A 21,408-nucleotide genomic window follows, 5' to 3' on the forward strand; every position below is an offset into this window, starting at 1 on the left:
CATGACAAAAGTTTTTTTGTATTCCCTGATCTACACTGTAGTCGGTCGGTTGCAAACGGATCCCACTGATAACCTGCTAGCTCCCTCGTATGTGTGTGTGTGTGTGTGTGTGCTTGTGTTTTGTGGATGGGTGTTCAAGGTGAAGTAAAAATAAAACCGTATCACGGTTTCCTGGCATTCTTGTCCTCCTCGTACTACATCAGGATTAGCCATAAGCACCGTCATAATCTTCTTCTGGACTACAATTACAGCCTTACAAAGTTACATCATTAACAGTTACTTGAGAACGGGTTTATTCACAACACCAATCGGGCCAATTGCGAGTAACCATCAAGTAAGAACCAAAGCAAAAAGACAACCCAAATACTTCACTGTAGTAGTCTGTACAGTGTATGTTGTTGGCTGACAGCATGTTACAAGGCGGAGGACCAAAGTGTTTGGAAATCCTCCGCTTTGTAACATGCTGTCAGCCAACAACATGCATGTTTTCAACAAAACAAGGTTCTGCTAGTACATGTACCATGGTACAGTGTAGTGCAGTGCACAGTCAGTGCACTGAATATACTGTTGCAGTCATCATGATACCAAGAGTATACCGGTATAATTAGTAGTATTTATACTCTTGATGATACGTGTCAGGAAAATATGGAACATGTACGACAAACCTGCATGTACCAGCACACACCCCACGCCTCCTCACTTTCACACACAGCAACATCATCATCTATAAAATTTTGTAAATAATTATTGGTAATCCTTCTCCAATCAATCAATCAATCAATCAATCAATCAATCAATCAATCAATCAATCAATCAATCAATGTCATAGTGAATTGCATTCTGCATGCCCGGCCCGTAACCATGGTAACCAGCATCATCAGACACAGCAGAATACACCTACGGCATGGAAATCCGGTAGAATGACCGGCGCCCTCAGTGAGCACAGAACGTTGCATGCCCAGTGCACAGTCATGTTGATCAGTACACGTACAGACCGTTGCATGCAGTGCAGTGCACATGTTGATCAGCATGCGTACCCATGGCGGCATGGCCGGTGCCCTGGGGCCGCCTGACCTCTGACCGGATTTCCATGTTCACGACCGTAGCAATACTGTGAAAAAACACGCATCATGCCATTTATTATTAGCGCAAGGAGTAGAAAACAACTACTAACAGCGACGCACACGACTCGGCACCTAGGGACAAACATTGTAAAGAAAATAAATTATGACACAGCGAGATAGTTAAATAACACGGCGATCGGTTTTTTTTGTTATATTTTTGAGTTGCGAAAAGGGTGCCCCTTTTTTTCGCCACACAGCCGGAGAATGGTTAAAAAAGGAAAGCAGACTCAGCAAAAGAGAGACAGAAAGCACTTTCTAGACAAGAATTTTGGTTCCAGACGGGAGCGAGCACTAGTGTAAACAATTACTGGTAAGCGCCTTACATAAAAAGCTGCACGGTTGAAGGCACACGTGCGTAACAATGGTCCGCTCGGGCAAAGAAAGCACTGAACAAGAGCGCACGCATGCTGAAACGCAAATGCCCAGAGTATGTTGCGAACAGCGTCGCAGTTCAGAGAACTAGGAGGCTTATAGAGTCCACACCAGGACAACTCGCTATGAAAAGACAAAAGACACTTGCCTAGCCAACAGCAAAGAGTGCGCCGAACTAATTCTGAGGTTCCTGGCGCGAGAAGTAAACGAAGCTCGGCATGGGTTACTACCTCAGATATATTCGTCAACACATGACATACTGATACTGTCACTGATACTGTCACTGGTACTGTCACTGACGTAACTGTTCACCTTACATGCTGCTGTTGGCCAGCAAGCACACAGCAAGCACACAGCAAGCATCTAACTAGGCTACACACTGTACAGCATTATGTGTTTTTAGCTAATCAGCATAGCCGGGGGCACTGCACTATGAGTAGAATGTGTTCTATGACTCGGTACTGGCTGTGGGCAATGAGGTCCTCCAAACGGCTGCTGCCACTACTTCTAGTGGCCATTGTCTGGGCGCCTGGCAGCTGACTCGGCAGTTTTTATCTCCTGGCTCGTCAGTTCGATTTGTTGCTTAACAGCATTTTCGAATCCAGCCAGTTGTTCAGCCGATAAACTCTGGATATTCATTTGCATCAGAGCACTAGTAGAGAGTGGTGGCCCGGCTTGGCTTGCACTGCCAGCACTGCCAGTAGCTAAAACTGCCGAAGGAATAATGCTGGAGGGCTCTGACAGAGAGCCATTGGCAGCTGACGACGGCGGCGGTGGCGGTGGCGCGTCACTATCATCTGGCAATGGTGGCTGTGGTGGAACGTCCGGTGGCAATGGCGGAGCGGTGGAGGCATTACTTGCCTTACTGGGTGGTGGCAGTGGCGGGCTTGGCTTTTTCACGCTTGGGCAAGCGCGAGGGAGAGGTGGTGGTATCTGCGAAGGTCTGTCCCGTACAGAACTGTTGCTGGCACCAGGCTTCACCGGAGAACTCCGATGTCCCCCATGTGACTGTGCATGTGAGCTACTTGATGCTGATGATGACGGTGGTCGGGACGTAGCGCTGTATCCTGGCTTTGTCTGCACATGGTGGTGATGTCCTCCATTGGTACGTGACATAGAGTTCTGCGGTGTGCTGGCACTTGCAGAGCTGCTGCCGCTGCTTGCAGCAGACGGCCGTGCACTCGAACCAGAATGGGGCATGTGAGCGCCGGACGCTGATGCATGGTGGTGCTGGCGATGCTGTTGCTGCTGATGCCGGTGACTTGAAGATGAGTGCGAACTGTGCTGTTGGCCAGAGCTTGCCGAGTGCGAACTGTGCTGGCCAGAGCTTGCCGAGTGCGAACTGTGCTGGCCAGAGCTTGACGAGTGTGAAACGCGCGGGCCAGAGCTCGATGAGCTGGCACTGTGGCTAGTTGCAGGGCTGAACAAAGCGGTCGAAGAGGCAGTAGAGCGTGCTGCACTCGACGCTGCTGCCCCAGCAGTGTTGCTGCTGCCGCTGCTGCTGCGACCCACGGAGTGATGATGGGATGAGGAAGATGAGGAGGTATGACCAGTGGATATGGACGGAGTGACCTGCGCAGATGAGGCAGTGCTGCTCGGACGGTGAGAAGAGGACGATGCTGTTACTGCGCTGCCAGATGCACCAGTGTGGTAAGGGCGCTTGGCACTTGGACACTGCACATGGTTGCTACTACTGGATGCATGGGGTCGCTTGAGCGCATCATGAGGCTTTGATGGGTTGGCGGTGCTATTACTGCTGCCGCCACTGTTACTGCTGTTGGCTACAGTAGCGCTGCTGTTACTGACTGCAACGCCGCTGCTGTTACTGACTGCAACGCCGCTGCTGTTACTGACTGCAACGCTGCTGCTGCTAGAAGATCGGCCCAAGTTAATCGGTGGTGGCGCTTCAAGATTACCAGCCACACCCTGCAATGACACGATGCAACCACACGCACACACGCAGTGAAAAGAGTTACATCACTTACGTGCACACAATGTACATGGAACCACTACAGCCATGTACTACGTATGGATTATACCATGAGTACGAGGGGTATACCGCTGAATATTTTCCTGAGCACCGCAGGTACGAGGGAAAATATGAGAGATACGGTATACCCCGACTTGGAGGAAGACATCACTCAGCTGTCATATGAAGGAAACGTCGGGCAAGAAGGAGCTTTCTCCTTTGATCCATAAATCTTACATAAGATTTCCTTCCTTACACATTTAGTTACAGTTTATTGAGTTCAAGTAGATAAACACATCTTGTGCTTTGAAGTAGTATGTTCGCTCGTCAGCTCGTGGAATAGACGTTACATGTACCTGAATTTGTGGAGCTTTGGAGCTGCTGTTGAACCAAACTTCCGTGACTAGTTTAGACTAGAGATAGGAGTAAGTGCTATTAATGGGTACTGTGAATGATGCTTTACACATGCAGCTAAGAATTCAAACTCACCTTCTAGGTTTAGGACTTAAGGTGCATTTTTGAAGTGCATTATTTATCAGTTACGAAGGAAACTGTCTGGTGATATACTAGCATGCCATTTCGAAGTAAGTTGTAATTCATTAGAACCTTCCAAGTTGGAAGGCTGTTGAAGTGCGTATCCAAGATGTGCTAGAGCTGTTAGCCAGTAAGTGATTTGTAGAACGTCAGTACCGTCGGCCAGTGTCGTGCAATTATGTTATCGCATGAGCTGATAGTTTAGTAACTGGTGGTGTTAGTGGACATTTTATTAGCGTACTAGTAACTTGTAGTTTCTTGGTCCTTTTTTCTATACTATAAATTGTAATTTGTTCGCTGTAGATACTCTGCGGATTATTCATCTCAAATTTTAATGATGGTGCCAGTCATTCTTCTTTCCCATCGTGGGCCTTCCATGTATCGACTTTGCTGTTAGGACAATAAATTGAATAATAACGCCATGCATTGCAAGCGCACGTAAGTATTCTTGTTCTGTATTGTGCAAGCGCATGCGGTGTCTGTCATGTGTGTCTGTGTGGATCCCATGTGTTCTACATGCGCTGGAGTACTGCCACTGTACCAGGCGCTGCCTTTGCGGCAGGGTCTGGTGCAGTGGCAGTGCACCAGCGTACGTAGAACGCCTGGGGTCAAAGGTGGTACGAATGTGTACGAATATCGTGCTATATTCCCAGGAAATAAGGGCTGCTGATAGGCTGAATCCATGGTTTTCTACCGTACTATGGGATAAAGTCATGTACTACACTCAAGTATACAGCTGTGATCTCCTTTCTATTGGTTTGTTTACATGAGGTGTTTCAACCCGGGTCAGATGTCAACCCGCCAAGTACACAAAATGAATGACGCGTTTACATGACACATTGCGCTTGACCCGGGTTGATTTCAACCCAGAGCGAGAAATCGTACTAACATACTTCTGTGCGTATCTCGCGCCAGGTTTGAACAGCACTGCAAGCTCTTATCGGCTTTGTACTGCACATGCAAATTTCGCGCGAAAGTATTCACGTGACCATACAGGACTCTAGAAGTGGACTTTTGGCGGCATATCAGTATTTGACCCGGGTCAACTGTCTTCATGTAAACGCTCACCTATTTTGTCTATCGTACAGACTTTCAACCCGGGCTGAACTCGACCCAGGTTGAAATTTCTCATGTAAACACAGCCTGCGCGACGCGCTGCCTTCAGTACATCATGCAGCTACATCCGCGCACTACGGAATTATCAAACACCACACTTTCCTTGTGGTTTGAAACCAACTTTCGAACAGACTGGAAATCCGTGCTCCCAACATTTTGCACTTGAACGAATCAAGCAAAATCCAGATGTGCTGGTAGGGCATATTGTGGATCCTCGTGCGCGAGTACAGTTACGTACCTAGGTACCGACCCACAAGTACAGATGCATACTCTTTGCCTATAGACGGTTGGTACTTGAACGTCACATTGTTTTCCAAGATAGGATCTAATTAGACAGAGGCTGACCTGATAAGCAGTACATGCCATCAAAAAGTTGGAAAGGAAAGACACAATTCCTAGTTGTTTTTTTTTGCGCATCCATGGTTTGACAACCTACCCTGGAATGATTCGATAGCTTCTTCTTTATGCGTGACGGACTCCGGTGAAGAATCTTCAGGAACTCTTGCACAAGATCTGACAGCACAGTTGGTGGGCGAGAGAGAAAGAGTGAGAGAGAGATAGATAGATAGGGAGAGAGAGAGAGAGAGAGAGAGAGAGAGAGAGAGAGAGAGAAACACAGAGAGAGATCACATCACACCAACCAGCCCCACAAACTTCAGTCCCTGGCGAAACAACCCAGCGCTTCGAGTGAAATCTCTAGAAGAGAAAACGCAGCTGATGCGCAACCTATCTGTGCTGAATGTACGTGTGGAGGAGACAACATGAGCATGAACAATGCAAAGATTGCAACGCAGACCGCGGACGACAGTCGGGCCGTGCAGCAAATGTCTCACTGCCCTCTGGGACTCAGCTAGTTTCCATTCGCCTAGCCGTGTCACATCCCCCTCACATCACTAGGACCAGGAAAACCAACCTGCATTCCAAAATGTTGCTGTGCTGTGCATATCAAAAGCACAGGTATCTCATGCCAGTGTGTGTGTGTGTGTGTGTGTGTGTGTGTGTGTGTGTGCACGAGTGCATGGTGGTTGCAGTGTGAGGAGTGTGTGCATGTGTGTGTGTGCACGCTACGTGTAGTTGTTACCTGTGTTCACTGACAGTAGAACATGCCGGATACTGGCCGTACACTGCTCAGTAGAACATGCCGGATACTGGCCGTACACTGCTCAGTCAACAGCGTACGTCACATTCACAATCAACATCCGTCTGCACGAAGGACAGTCGTCCTTTTACTTCTGTATCTTTACAAATCAGCTTTTGCTTTTGCTTAACACAAGACCAGAAACGGTTACTAAGCCACAGTCCCATGCCGTTAGAATTACACCTGTGCGTTCCCAATGCTGTCCAGCAGCACTAACCTTCCAACTCTCTCTCCGTGATTTGCTCGTCCACATAGTTGAACCACGTTAAACCATCGCTTGACGTTGGAATCTGAACACACACACCATTGACCATTTGACACTGATAGCGAATGCTACAGCAGAAGCCATAGCAGCTTGTGCTGGGATTGCACCATTCAACAGCTTGCAAGGCTGAAGAATTGACCGCCACTATTCAGCCTGGTCTACACCGCACAGCTATGAAGTGGCTTTTTCTGGCCAGTGAATCCCTACTTTTTGGTCTTTTTCATTTTTTTCACGCACACACATCACACCACATACTCCGTCCGGCATGCACTGGCTGTTGGTAACCACCCAGGAGAATGAAAGAAAAGTCAGAAGGAGTCTAAGAAAGAGAAGAAAGACGTGTGTGACCATAATCGTCGGGAATCAAACCCGCAACCTATCGATTGGAAATCGCTGCACATACCACTGCACCATATGGGACACACACACGCACGCACGCGCGCGCACACCCACCCACACCCACACAGACACACACACGGACACACACTCGGACACACACTCGGACACACACACACACACACGCACACACACACACAGAAGGACAATATCTGGCAAGGGAAGAGCAGCACCCCAGCACCTACAACTTGTGAGTAAGGAATGACAAATAGCAGAAGTAGCACCAGTACCAGTACAAACTGCTACAAGCACAAGTACTGCTAAATCAAGCATGCAAGAAATAACAGTACACGCATCGCTCAAGGAAACTGAAACCAACCGTAGGAGCATGTATTACAAAGCCACCCCCCAGCCTCCCTCCTCTTGGCCAGTATGTGCATCATGAAACATGCAAAAGACAATTTGCTACACGTACTTCATAGCTTGACCACTTGGCTGCTAGATAGATGCAGACACACGCCACCACAGGGGGCCTGTACTGGAGACAGAAGGTCGTCAGGTGCAGGCTGCAAATCACAAATAACAAGGAGAAGAACAGACACTTGTTAAACGTGACGTACAAGCAGCACAGCACACACACAATACAAACTGTAACATCGTGTGTGCCAGCCAGTGGGTACAGGTGAGGAGAGAGAGAAAGAAAGAGAGAGAGAGAGAGAGAGAGAGAGAGAGAGAGAGAGAGAGAGAGAGAGAGCCTGATTACAAACCAGGTGTAGCGACAGAGATTGCGTGGGAGTTACAGGTCAGAAGTCTTGAGAAATTTTGTCCGACGACGCAAGCACTTCTGCCGGTTTGAGTAGTGCAGAAACTCAGTTGGCCGTGCCCATCAAAATACAATCACTATAATCACTAAGGTGCAGTTCCAGGCAGTCAGTGTTGCCACTGATCATAGCCGATATTTTTGCTTTTCAACCATCTGCCCGAGTTGGCACAGAGCTTGCATGTACCCTAGCATAGAGACAGAAGGAGGGCAGGCTGTCGTGTACAGTTACCAGGTACGTTACTGTTCTGCATTTGACACCGCCTACCTGTTCGTGGCCATGAAGTAGGACGTCTGAGCGAGCTCTTTGGGTGCTGAGTCCGCGCATAGTAGTAACAGAGAAACATAAAAGAGACCTCTTTTCCCCACATAGGTTTCATCCAAATAAAATGCATTTGCTGCACTCAGTACTTCAGGCTTTAGTTAAAGTTTAGCACATGTCAAGTAACTGACAAGGAATGCACATGGCGAAAGGCTCATCCTCAGTAGTGTGAATTGCATTTCTTGAGGCAACCAGCTCTTGCCCACTCATCACACAGGTCCACTCTACACAACACTTTACTCGTAACACTGTTTATCAGCACAGGTTATCTAGCAATGAAGTGGTGGTGACTTGAAAACACATTTTATGTGCTTTTTAGAATCCCGGCCCATGTCCACATACCCAGCCCAGCTACAAGAAATCGGGTATACTGCGAGAAGCCAAGCCAAGTGACTTACCCTTGATCATCTGGGTACAGCGCACCACATGCGGATGTGGATGCTCAACGGACACATCAAAGCCTACACACACACACACACACACACACACACACACACACACACACACACACACACACACACACACACACACACACACACACAAGCACGCACACAGGTACACAAGTCTGAGCAATAAAGGTTCACTGCCAAGAAATGGGGCGAGGAAATTAGGTTGGGAACATACAAAAGTTACAAAACATTTGAGAAAAGTCAGCGCTTCAGGAGGATCAAAAGAGATTATCGTGTAGCATGTCAAGCAGTCTACATAATTTGACAGAGGCACTTTGCTTACAACAGTGTGTCTGAGCCCTTTCCTTTCCGAAGAGAAAATTTCTGTCCCTGTAAGCTGAGGCGGTGCAAATTTTTTAGGGTCAATTTTGATTACATTTTGACTAGGGCTGAAACAATTATACCGAATACTCGAGTACTCGCTCGGTTTTTTCAAAAATAATCGTACTCGGAATAAATCAGAGTACTCGTTCATACATGGTACATGCATTTACCACAGAAATCTGCAGTTTCAGAGCAGTAGTCAGCAGATATTGATGTGCAGACTGTGTGGTGAACATTTGTTCACGAGTAGAGAGAGCCCAAATGACCCCCAACTAATATACCCGAGAAAAAGGACTGCTACTCGGTTCAATCAGGGTTGTATCATGTGATTTTAAGGCCCCTGGTGTGCAATTTTTAGGAGATGAAGAATACTCGAATACTCGAATATTCGATCGGAGAAAATCATAGTACTCGAACTCGGGATCTCAGTACCAACTTTCAGCCCTAAATTTTTGACTGCAATTTCGAGTTTACCGAGAAGGTGGAGATGAAAATTGAAATTTTTTTCGGTGAATCTCTGGAGAATGGCCTTCTTTAATTTCCTTCAGTTGTTTTACTTTCGGAAAAAATTGAAAAAGGTTTATGAAAGGTCCATGGAAAAGTAACACGGAGCATTCATAAAACATTTTCAAATTTTGTCCAAAAGTAAAAATCAAACTACAAGAAGTTAGAGCGGGTTCTTCTCCAGAGGTTCACCGAAAAACATTTTCAAAATTTCATCTCCACCTTGCCGATAAACTCAAAAATGCAGTGAAGTTTACCCCTAAAGTATGTCTGCACCATGGCCCTATATTCGACATTGCTGCTTTCCTAGCTATTTTAGACGAGGGAATCATGGATGCAGCGAATGGGATTTTCGGCCTTTGACTACTTTGTGCTGGGGCTGATCTACTCACCTCCCATCGCTTTGGGAGCTGCATCTGCGCCAGGGAGTTGTATAGACCCGGGAGAGGACACGGCACAGATTTCCGCGGAGAGGGTCCAACTCAAGCCCATATCCATGACTTTTTTTTCACTGAGCACTCTCAACGCCGTTGAATTTTTACGTTGCGACGACGAAGAGGAAACGGCCCTACCGAGTTGATCTCTTTCCCATTTTGAACAATTCTTTGGCTAATGTTAGAAAAGTGCACTGTGGTTCACCGAGGCTAATCGAAGTGGGTAAAATGGAAGCGAATAAAGCCGTGAGCAAGAAAGAAAACAGGTGACTTCTCGGATTTTCTGCGTTCGATAGTGGGTGCGACGGACGTGGTGCATTCCGTTTGCTCAAACTCGACCACTCGGTTCTTTCCAGGAACCCAACCTATGAACACAGTGGCACAATATGGCCGGGCTCTTTTGAGTTTCTATTAGTTTCTTCTTCGGGTTCCAGAGGCCATTCACCTTTTCTATCTTTTACGACGGCATCAAAATGAACGACGAGTGGTGTGATGGACGAGTTGTGTTCCTTTGGTCCAGCCTCGCCCAGACGTTTCTTTGTTGGTCCAAAGTTCGCCCAGCCATTTCTCTCCAGAAAACTGATTTGGAGATACCAGGGCACAATCAGGCCAGGCTCTTTCGTTCTTTGTGTTGCTCCGCTGTCACAGGAAGCTTCTTTCTTTATCCTTCTTCTTCGATGTTGGGGTATTCTACGAAGCATATCTTTCGTACTTTTGTTCATTTGTTTGGGAAAGCAGCTCTGAAAACTTGGAAAATCGTAATAATTATATCTGCACATTCTGAGGCTCCCGCGGGGGCTTCCCGGCGGCCGTGAGGCACACATCGTCCGCGCTTTTGTGCGCAGTGAAAACTCGGCCTCCAGCCGAGTCCACTACGCGAACAGTGATGTTTTATATGTAAAATGACTCACCCACTACGCCATGCTACAAAAGTCAAAGTCCACACAGAACAATCTAAATACACCCTTTTTTGCTGGGCTGGGAGGTCGTTAGAATAGCACTTACTGTAAGACATGTATAATAAATATATATAACGAGGAAGCAAATCTAACGTTTTAACGGATGACATTTCTTCGTTATAATAAGATCCGTTGAGGCCGTACTGCTTCATATATGCTGTGTGTGGATATGGCAGAATACTGCAAGATCGTTAACATATCTTCTCGTTAACCTATGAATTTTGGACAATCGTTAAATTTGCGCCTCGTTATAATAACATGTCTTACAGTATTCCACGAAACATACTTAAAATGATATCTCAGCTATGAAGCCCTGGCCTTATAACTAAGGGTGCGTTCTTATATTCTCTAGCTTCTCGGAGAAGAAGAAAACAGAAGTCGAAGAAACTGGTAATCTAAGAACAGGTCTCGAAGAATTCGGAGATATTTTGCACATGTCAAGCAATATGAAGCGCCAATGGGGCCGCAATCTTGAGTGCCACGAATGTAGTATGCACTGTGCGTATGCGAAAAGGGAAATGCGTACACTCATGATCAACACGTGGCTTTTAGCTTAGTTCGCATGCGCTGATCTCAAACCACGGGAATCTCCAAGTTTCAAACACCTCTTCAGCTTGGAGAGCTTTGGAGAGCCTCCTAAAATTCGGAGAGGATATAAGAACAGCTCTCGAACTTTTCGGAGAGTCTCCAACTTTTCCGAGAGGATTTAAGAACGCACCCTAAGACTGGCTTTATAATCGGATATACATCCATGGCTTTAAAGGTGCAAAACATACTGTAAAAGCATTTATAAGTTATAACTCACCCTAGGCCCTAGAGAGCGGTCCAACTTCCGTACAGTGCCCCCATCCCTTGCCAATTTAGCATTCACAGACACCGTGTCCTTCATTGAATGCAATATGTATTCTATGGGCCGCGCGCGGTCAGCTAAAACAGGTCTTTGGGGCTTGGTAAAACAATTGAGGAATGACGGAATAAAAAAATGTTCCTGTGGAGTGCGTTCACGCTGCCCTTCATTCATCAATCGGTGGCGATTATCTTCTCAAACTTCGTTCAAACACTTGTTTGGCGGTCTAGTTGAAGTAGCTGGCGAGCAAAGTGACAATGTCCGTGTCTTGCGACGCTAGAGCAGCGCACAGGGCCAGGCAATCGCTGGGCACGGTCAGGTGTCAGCGAGGCTGTGGCGGTGGTTCTGCAGAGCGACAATTTTTTTGACAAATATTTTGGATCCAGTCTTGATGTCGACAGCGAAGCTGAATCGCCTACGTCGTTCTCAGTAGCGGAGAAGCCTTGTGGGCGAGTTTATCAGACGACAAACTAGCAGCTCTCACGAGTCGTCTGACGCAGTCTTGGAAGTGCAGGTGATGATCGAAAGTGTCACTGCCAAAATCGAAAGAGGATGCAAGTGCAACGCCGCCCGGAGCATCGCGGTGCTGGAGAAAAAATTTGAAAAATTTCACTCTAAGACATGTTTTAGCTGGTTGCGGCCCATATATACTGTCAAACATGAATCACATGCGCCTGATGTTTCATACTGCTACATGGTATCAAGAGTACATAACCCCGGGGTTATGTACTCTTGATGGTATGTAAAAGAAGAACACATCATGAAGGTAATCACGATGCCCACGCTACCCACACAAGGACATGGAGACACTGCGAGTGTATGTCTGACGCGAAACGTGTGTGTTTTTTTAAATGCTGAGCCTACCGATAGTCATGAGGAGGTCTCTTTCATTCTGCTGCAGGTTCTCATCAAGTCGAGCCAGGGTCTGTACAAAATAAGAGAAAAAAGAGACCAAGAGATAAGCATAAGTAGCTTCTCGCGCATCCACACGCCAAAAACATGAAATATTGTCAACTACACATACCTAGTTATGGACTGGGCTGCTCATACTAGAAGGAGTTATTGAAGGTTTCACAAAACAAAAATACTTCTTTCCAGCAGACCATCGTCATCGCCAATTGCAAATGCGAGTTCAATGCATAAAATGTACGTGAGTAACCCACAATCGCATATCCATAACCTGTGACTAAACTTGATAACTATAAAGTATAAGTAGTTACAATCGAAGTGTGTATGTACAAAGGCACACATGCTGATAATCACCACCTTGACAGCAGTGCATTGGCTATCATTGAATCAATGCTGCATCGAGACTCATGCACCGCAAGTTATCCGCAGATGTCATGCTACCAATGTTCAAGTAGTTCGGAACAAAGAGAAGAGAAGAGTGCTGTGACCGCGGCTCGCCTTTCTTTGAACGTTCTCGCATAAAGCGGAAGCCCGAACAACAGGGCTGGGCTGGAGACCAGTTACACTTGCGATTTGGTGCTACAGTGTATTGCTCAACATGCCAGTGTACTAAGAACAATGGGGGGGGGGGGGGGGGAAGGAGGCTAAAGAGGACAAACTGCATGCATCTGGAGCACTTTTTCCGCAACATGGCTGCTCTCCAGCCATGGCCATGTGGTGCCCTTGCAACACTGTTCTTGCTTATTCTACTGTGTCCTCTAGTGGAGACCTTCTCCAGCCCGATATTGTGAAGGACGAGTGGGAAGAACATAAAATAATACCGTTTACACAAAGTTCAAGACTGCTCCGTTTAAGCCTATCATTTATACACAGAAAAAGCACATGCTTCAAAACAATGAAACACTTTGCACCATACAGCAACCGAATGTCCACTAGCAGAGCGACCTGTCCAGACCTCCCGCACCACTTGCCATAGCAACACCTGCGCGCCACTGCAGCTGGCACGCATGCCTTTCTTCGGGCAAACGCTAGAAAGGATGTCTTTACATGTGTGTGGACTCTCTAAAGCAGACTTGAACATTTTCAAACACGGCGCTGGAAATTCGGATCCAAAGAACATCCATTACTTGTGTGTCTTTTGCCCGTACAGGAGGCAGTCACACATCAAGAAAACGTCCAAGTAGACAATGGACACTAGCACCATACATAGCATTCACTGACCTGCTTATCCGGAGTTGCCTCTTTATGCAAGACAGCATGGAAGACGCGAATTACATGCGCCACCGGCCGTGGCTGTTCTTCAGTCTTAGCAGCCAAAAACAATGCAGCCAGTGCAATTTCCTACGCGCCAAAAGCACACCAGTACACACACACCAGTACACACACACCAGTACACACACACCAGTACACACACACCAGTACACACGCCATTTGACCATTCGACACCCATCGCTAGAGGCGATGATAGCGATGCTACAGCAGAAGCCATAGCAGCTTGTGCTGGGATTGCACCATTCAACAGCTTGGTAGGCTGAAGAATTGGCCGCCACTATTCAGCCTGGTCTACACTGCACCATATGGGACACACAGTTTTCATTTTAAAATAATAATAAATGTCAAAAACGTAAAATAATGTCATTGCAGCAGAGTAGCAATATGAGCCATAAAGTGGTGTGAGAGTGCTCCGCCACCACAACCCTTTTGTAGTCGTGTTTTGGAGGTGGGGGGAGATGAACGAGTCCTATCTGTAGATTACACGATATGTACATCAAACAAGCAAGCTGTGCAATCGATCTGTCGTATTACCATTGAGCAGAAGCGAGTAGCACACAGGGACAGTAAGCTAGGTAGGTGGGTGCGTGGCCCTAGTGCACTCGTGAGCTTTCACCTAAGGCCGGAGCTGCGTTCAGTCATATAATTTTCACACACTCAGACTCAGACATGACAACTGCAGAAGCGATGATAGCGAACAGCTATGTTAGACATAGCAACTTGTGCTGGTATTACTTCCTTCGTTAACAAAAACTTCGCGATGGAAATTTTGAGGGACTGGTTTGCGCAGAAACTACCGTGAAATAAAGTCGCGATCACTTTCTCGGCCTTCCCTGGCATGCCATGAAGGAGATATGATGCAAGGAAAGCGACCTTTCACAACAAACTACTGAGGGGAATCGATGGTTGCGCTGTGGCAACATAGGTGATGACAGCCATGGCGGGCGAAACTGAAATACCGCTTCTCCGAGGGCATAATGCGCTGCTTGGCTTCTCTAGCACTGAGTTTGAGAGTAATCGAGAGCGATGGAACGGAGCAGCGAGTGAACAAGCAGCTGCTCTGATCGCACGGCCCAATGAAATGATTCTGAATTCAGGTTCTTGTTCAACCTACGCAAAGCCCAAATTCGAATGCTGATGACCATGCATTCTTTAGAAGTCTGCAGTCCGACGTGAGTCTCGCTGGAGATCCATCAGAGAAATGGAATCAGCTTGGCTGTGCCTTTACTCCTCGTTTCGCGAAGTTCTGGAGAGTGGAGGTGAAACCAGCGAGTCAAAAAATATTTTTAAGACTTCCTGGTGGACCTGAGACGAGTAATCGCCACCGCGGCGGATCACGGAGCTTGAAAGCCAACTTGAACGACGGCGGCATCACCAAAGTTCAGAGGAGTATGATCAAAGAAGCCGAGGCAAGGCTGAAAAGAGCTGAAAACGACTCGAGAGACATGACGACTCGCATGCAGATGACGTCCATTAAGGTTTGCCATGCCGTCCACCTCAACGTACGGTTGTGAGGGTGTGAAGACACTCCAGGCAGTCAAGGTCAAGACGACGGGCTATGAAAAGCTGAAATCTTCCATTGTCCTTTCAGCTCTGGCCAGCGGCAAGAGGTGGAGGCCCATGATAATTTTCAAAGGCTGAAAAATGTCCTCAAAGGCCCCAAAGGAAAGTTCTCAAGACCATGTGTGGTGGCAGTTGCAAAGGGTGGCTGCATTAAAAAACTGATATCATGAGGACTTGGATAGACAACGTGTGGCGCGGTCGGCCTGGCAGTATTTTCTGGAAGCCCGCAGTACTAGTTGTTGCCAAGCACCGCAGCCATGAGCACAAGTCTACTGAGCAAGCTCTTTCACGGCATCATGCAGCTCATGTCCTGTACATGCTATGTACCAGGCATGACCCCATTGGGGCAGCAGTGCCACGTATCTTGCAACAAGTCTCTGAAGAGCTTTGTCCGAAGCAGCGGGAGGATGAGACTTGGCAGTGAAACCAATGCAGAAGAGAGGGAGGGTGTACTCGCCGATGGTCTTGGCATCAATGTAAGCCTCAATCATAGTCTGCCATCTCTTGACCAACGGGTGGAGCTCGTCAGTGGCCGTGTTCAAGCCGTGGAAGTTAGCGAGGCAGTTCTTGCCACGGACATCCTCGTGGATTAGAGAGAATTTTGTGAAAGCAACCTCCTTCTCACGTCGGGATCACCACTATAGGGTTTTACGTCGGCCCTACGACGATAGTTCTTTGGCCTCAACTTCCTTGTTGCACGGTTGGCCATTGCAGTTGTAGTCGTAGGGCCACCGTAAAACCCTAAAGTGGCTTGAATCAGGATTCACTAGCACCGAGCACTGGGAAGCGGAAGGGGGCGTCATATGTTACTGTGGCTGAGTGGATGGTTTCAGCTTGGGAGAAAGCCCCAGTCCCCTTCATCACGCAGTTCTTGCCACGGACATCCTCGTGGATTAGAGAGAATTTTGTGAAAGCAACCTCCTTCTCACGTCGGGATCACCACTATAGGGTTTTACGTCGGCCCTACGACGATAGTTCTTTGGCCTCAACTTCCTTGTTGCACGGTTGGCCATTGCAGTTGTAGTCGTAGGGCCACCGTAAAACCCTAAAGTGGCTTGAATCAGGATTCACTAGCACCGAGCACTGGGAAGCGGAAGGGGGCGTCATATGTTACTGTGGCTGAGTGGATGGTTTCAGCTTGGGAGAAAGCCCCAGTCCCCTTCATCACGCAGTCTTTTCGTGAAGTGTGGTCTAACTCCATCGGACTCAACTGACATTCTCCATTCAGCTCCAAAGATGCTACTGGACACTGGTGATTTGCCAGAAGATGACGCGGCAAGTGGTTGTGACAGCAGATGATCTGGAGCAGAAGAATGCCGAGAATGATCAAGAAGTTGAAGGCGGTGGTAGTGTGCTGGTCGCAGAGCGCAGCGCTGTTTCCGTGGTGATTACTGATAGCGAGTGACTTTCGCCGTAGCAAAGAATGGAGGAGTTAGCGCATTGTCCGCAACGGTGGTTGGCTTTCAGTAGAGATGACCGAGTGGCTTGTGCTGCATGGCCTCATGTTACTGCTTGATTTTGTTATGTTGCGACTTCAATCATACCAGTATTCCGCTTTTCCACTGCATTCCTTCTAGGGCTGACTTTCTGTTCTACATATAATACTACTTTTTGCTTCATTTTTCAAAACACATTTTGAAATTTGCCTCAAGCATAAAGAAACTACGTCTCAAGTATAAAGCCATGGCTCTAAAGGTGCACACACATAGTATCCACATGTTTATACTCGATGAATACACAATGCTTTATCCAATAGAGTTATGAATGCTACTTCTTCTAAAGTGAAAGCTGTTAGTGTTCTTCTAAATGAGGTGTCACTGTATATATTATACCATGCACCACTTTCCAAGTCAGGCTTTCTTTCATGCCCTCCTGACATGCACATCAGAATCCTTAGCGTCCTTGGCATCAAACTTACATTTCGGTTCCGGTCGCGCAGGGATTGAATCGAGAAGAAGCGATGCATGTACACAATTGCCGTGTTGATAGACAATTGCACCCTGACATAGCACATACAGCAAAAGAGGTAAAACAAAAATAATACTTCAGTATACTTCAAAAGCATGTCACACTATGAAGTATAATAAACACACACAGACACACGCATGTACACACACACACGCGCGCGCGCACGCACAGTGTCTAGTTCTTGCCATGGATACCACTGTTGCACTGTTACACTGTAAGAGATAACAATATCGCTAATGACCCGAGCAAGCATGCGCACTGTGGCCACATGACCTTTAGAACCCATAGCCTTCTGGGAGGCTCAAGTTTATGTAATATTAGTAAGTAAGGTTATGTAATAAACGTAGAAAAGGGGAAGCTATTAAAGCGAAGACGAATTGTGACAAACCAAAACGTGAACATCCCCTTCCAAGTTGGAAGGTTGTTGGTTTGTGCCTTGGAGAAGTGTTGGAGCTAGGTGTCAGGTCGCCGAAAGTCTCAGTACTCCTTGTCAGTGTTGTGCCATTTTGTCGCACTCGCTGACTGTATAAGATCTGGTTACGTTGGTGGACAGTTGGTCATAACTCGAAACATTTTGTCCTTCTCCTTTTTCACCATAATGTAATTGGCTCACCATCCGAGTTGAATTTTGCACACCTGATGAGCATGACCTATACGGCGAAACGTACGTCGTGTGGAACTACTTGTTATTGTACATAACTAGTCCATCATACATGATAGTGGAGTTCAGTGGGATGTTGACGTTTCGGTTTGTCACAATTCGTCTTCGCTTAGCTTCCCCTTTCTACGTTTATTACATAAACTTGAGCCTCCCAAGTTGGGTGGTCTATTGCTTTGCGTCGTCGAGTTGTAGTAAGGCCGGTATGTCCAATAGTCTTACTAGTTTCGTCATCATCCAGTAACTTTCGGCATTCTTTGTTGCCGTGATGCGTAGCTCGTGCTCTTCTTCGTTGCGTTTTCCTTCCCCTCTTGGACCTTTCCGAACCTGAGCCTTCCAAGTTGGAAGGTTGTTGGTTTGCGCCTTGGAGAGGTGTTGGAGCTAGGTGTCAGGTCGCCGAATGTCTCAGTACTCCTTGTCAGTTTTGTGCCATTTTGTCGCACTCGCTGACTGTATAAGATCTGGTTACGTTGGTGGACAGTTAGTCATAACTCGTAACATTTTGTCCTCCTTTTTCACCATAACGTAATTGGCTCACCATCCGAGTTGAATTTTGCGCCGAGTATGGTCTGTATTTTGCATTTATTTTGCACTGCTGTTACTGTGGCCTTTATACGCGCTGCAGGAGATAGTTGAATGCAGTTTGGTGTGTCTTTTCCTGCGGACAAGAAGTGCCTTTCCTTGTCAGGCTGGTATTTTCTCTCCCTCCCATTTTCCAATGGCTTCTTGTGGGAGGGCCACATACATGTCTGCTGTGTTGCTGCTAGAATGTTGTGGCAGCGGCATCTTGATGTGGTGGACTGATGTTGTAACAGTGTACCCATTTGCTGTTTCTGGGTGTCGTAGTTTGTCAGTTGTGCCTGTTTGAAGTTTCCAGGCCAGCTTGTATTGGTGCGTTCCCGTTGAGTTTGCCGGGGCACCATAGTTTGTAACGGCGTACCCGTTTGCTGTTGCCGGGGCCGTGTTTGTATTGGTACGTTCCCGTTGAGTTTGCCGGGGCGCCATGTTTGTAACGGCGTTCCCGTTTGCTGTTGCCGGGGCGCGTTTGTATTGGTGCGTTCCCGTTGAGTTTGCCGGGCACCATGTTTGTAACGGTGCTCCCGTTTGCTGTTGCCGGGTTTGTATTGGTGCGTTCCCGTTGAGTTTGCCGGGTCGCCATGCAGGGGCCGTGTTTGTATTAGTGCGTTCCCGTTGAGTTTGCCGGAGTACCATGTTTGTAACGGCGTTCCCGTTTGTTGTTGCCGGGGCCGTGTTTGTATTGGTGCATTCCCATGCCCAGCGGGCACCGCGTTTGTCAATTGTGCCTGTTTGAAGTTGCCAGGCCAATCCTGTAACGCGCACCCGTTTGCTGTTGCCGGGTGGCATGTTTATCAATTGTGCTTGTTGCAAATTGCGGAGCTGTGCGATTAATAAGGCGATAAGAATTACGAGCCATGCATTGGCTTGTTGTGCCCAATGGCTCTTTGCGGTACATGGCAATTTGCTATCATTGGTGATATTTCAAAGAGTGACAAATGTGAAAAAAAAGATAATGGCAAACTCCCCACAACTAGGTTCTCTGCTTAGTGTGTTGGTGCGAGCAACTTTTTGCATGCATATTGCAATGCGGAGTGCACACGTGTGTATACATAATACAGAGCGAAACAGTTGCTGTCCACAGATTTGTGTATACATAATAATAATAATATATGCTTGGCCGTAAGGCTTAGCGGGTTTGTGCACGCACACTTGGGTGTGTGGTGGCAGGTGCACGCATGTGGGTTTATTGGATTTTGCTGTGTCTACCATACAGAATACGATCATGCTTTTGCCTATACCGGTACATCCTCACTAACAGCTGCGAATATACATGTAAATGCTTCGAACGCATATGAAAATGTTTTATCGTGGAGGTACAACATTCAGAAGGCTGAAAATGTTTGGGTTTGCAGAAGATATTCAACAGCTTGCAGTACGTATCGGTTATAGCGTGGGTGTTTGAAAACGACTTTTATTCTTAATTCCGATATTTCTTACACACGATAAATCAAGTGTGACCTATCATGCATGTGCGCAATATTGAGCAAAAATAACTGGCAGTTTGAGCAAATATCTCTAAAATATCTAATTTAGGGGTGCTCATTGACTTTACTCCGAAATACTAGTAATTAATGGTGACTAGCTACTTTTTGGGCAATTTCATCTCTACCTGGTACATTGAAGACACCGCATACTTCACATCCAAAAAAACTTCCGGTCAATTCGAAAGTCTGAATCAGTTTTTCAGCTGCCTGAAAACAATTATTAGTCAGTCGTTCGAATTTAGCCTTTCTCGGCGAATTTTACTGGTTCAAGAAATTGTTCAAGCGTACCGGAAACATTTGCCCTGGACCTAGTATACCATTGAAAAACCCAGAATAGACACAACGACCCACCAGCAAAATATAGGAGTAATGTGAAGAACAAGAGAATGTGCATGGCGTACTCACAGTTTCAAACGCTGGCCCATATCTTGGATTAGAGTTGCCAGTTGCTGACGATAGTTCAGCTCCCTCGTATTGTCAATGCCATCCCTGGAAGATGGAGAGTTTTCCATCTCCTGTTTGGAGAGTAACCACCACGTCTTCGACATATCTCCGTCGTCTCAATAAACTGGATAGGCAGTGGTCAGTTGAGTGAATCCAAAAGTCAGCACTACTGAGTCTACTTTGGCACAGAACTGTTCGTAACGAGAGAAACTTCTTTTCAGCCTCTGAACTGTCAGAACCAAACTGGAGCAGAGAGAAGAACGCTCTATATCCGTTGTGGCACTCGTCTGGTTGGATTCAGAGTCTGAGTAAGTGAGTCGAGCAAAGGACACAGAGAGGTAAAAACATTCACCATCGCCAGATCACAAAGGAAAGAAATCATGAAAAGTGATTGGTTCAATACATAGCTCACGTAAAAACGTAAGCTCACATCTCTCTGGCGTGACGTCAGTTTTGACTTTTTTATGGACTCTTGGTAATACCAATGATCAAGTCAAAGGAAAAAGAAGTTAAGAGAAGTGCAAAGTAGAGCTGGAGTGCAGCCGCCCGATAGCGGACTGAAAACTACTACTAGTAGTAGGATGAAAAGAGCACAGTACAATGTCGCGTGCGGACGTGCATGCACACAGGGCAGACTAGCTAGCGTGCATGGGTAGGCCTCCGCGGAATATGCTCGTATTTTTACCGATACAGGTCTACTCTCCATATAACGTAATCTCTGGGACCACGCAAAAAGTATGTTATATCGAGAGTTATGTTATGTAGAAAACCGTGTGTAAAATACAAGATGCACCTCAAAATGAAGGGTATTACAAGGCGGGTTCAACCGTGCAAACATATACACACTGTACCACCATCGACATCAGATACCATCAATGCCGCAGAATATATGCACAATAAGACTAAACTGGCTAGCTACGGCTACAGCTTGATTGTACCGCGCACGTGAATCTACGTTGTATCGAGAGTGCACACGTCGGGGACTGCGCCGTAGGGTGCGTTATGCCGAGGTTTACGT

General features: G+C 46.9%; 1 protein-coding gene across 1 annotated transcript; it reads right to left on the reverse strand.

Annotated features, from left to right (window-relative positions):
- Positions 1 to 727: 727 nt before the first annotated feature.
- On the reverse strand, positions 728 to 20,771 carry LOC135814505 (cyclin-T1-like). Its single transcript, XM_065327631.1, has 10 exons — positions 20,352 to 20,771; positions 17,176 to 17,257; positions 13,644 to 13,763; positions 12,378 to 12,438; positions 8,395 to 8,457; positions 7,943 to 7,988; positions 7,330 to 7,420; positions 6,471 to 6,543; positions 5,552 to 5,628; positions 728 to 3,422 (listed from the first exon to the last, which is right to left on the reverse strand). The coding sequence occupies exons 1-10, from the start codon at positions 20,492 to 20,494 to the stop codon at positions 2,004 to 2,006; spliced, it is 2,175 nt and encodes a 724-aa protein (XP_065183703.1). The 5' UTR covers positions 20,495 to 20,771; the 3' UTR covers positions 728 to 2,003.
- Between the last annotated feature and the right edge of the window lie 637 nt (positions 20,772 to 21,408).

This window comes from Sycon ciliatum, chromosome 4, assembly GCF_964019385.1.
Source record: "Sycon ciliatum chromosome 4, ocSycCili1.1, whole genome shotgun sequence".
Classification (NCBI taxonomy): domain Eukaryota; kingdom Metazoa; phylum Porifera; class Calcarea; order Leucosolenida; family Sycettidae; genus Sycon; species Sycon ciliatum.

Bases quoted from the DNA above. Each gene is read 5' to 3' on its own strand.
- LOC135814505 (XM_065327631.1), bottom strand. From the start codon at position 20,494: ATGTCGAAGACGTGGTGGTTACTCTCCAAACAGGAGATGGAAAACTCT. The intron at 13,764-17,175 runs GTAAGTTTGATG...TTTGGCGCGTAG, and splicing joins TGCGCGACCGGAACCGAAAT to GAAATTGCACTGGCTGCATT. The intron at 7,989-8,394 runs GTAAGTCACTTG...GCGCGGACTCAG, and splicing joins CTGTACCCAGATGATCAAGG to CACCCAAAGAGCTCGCTCAG.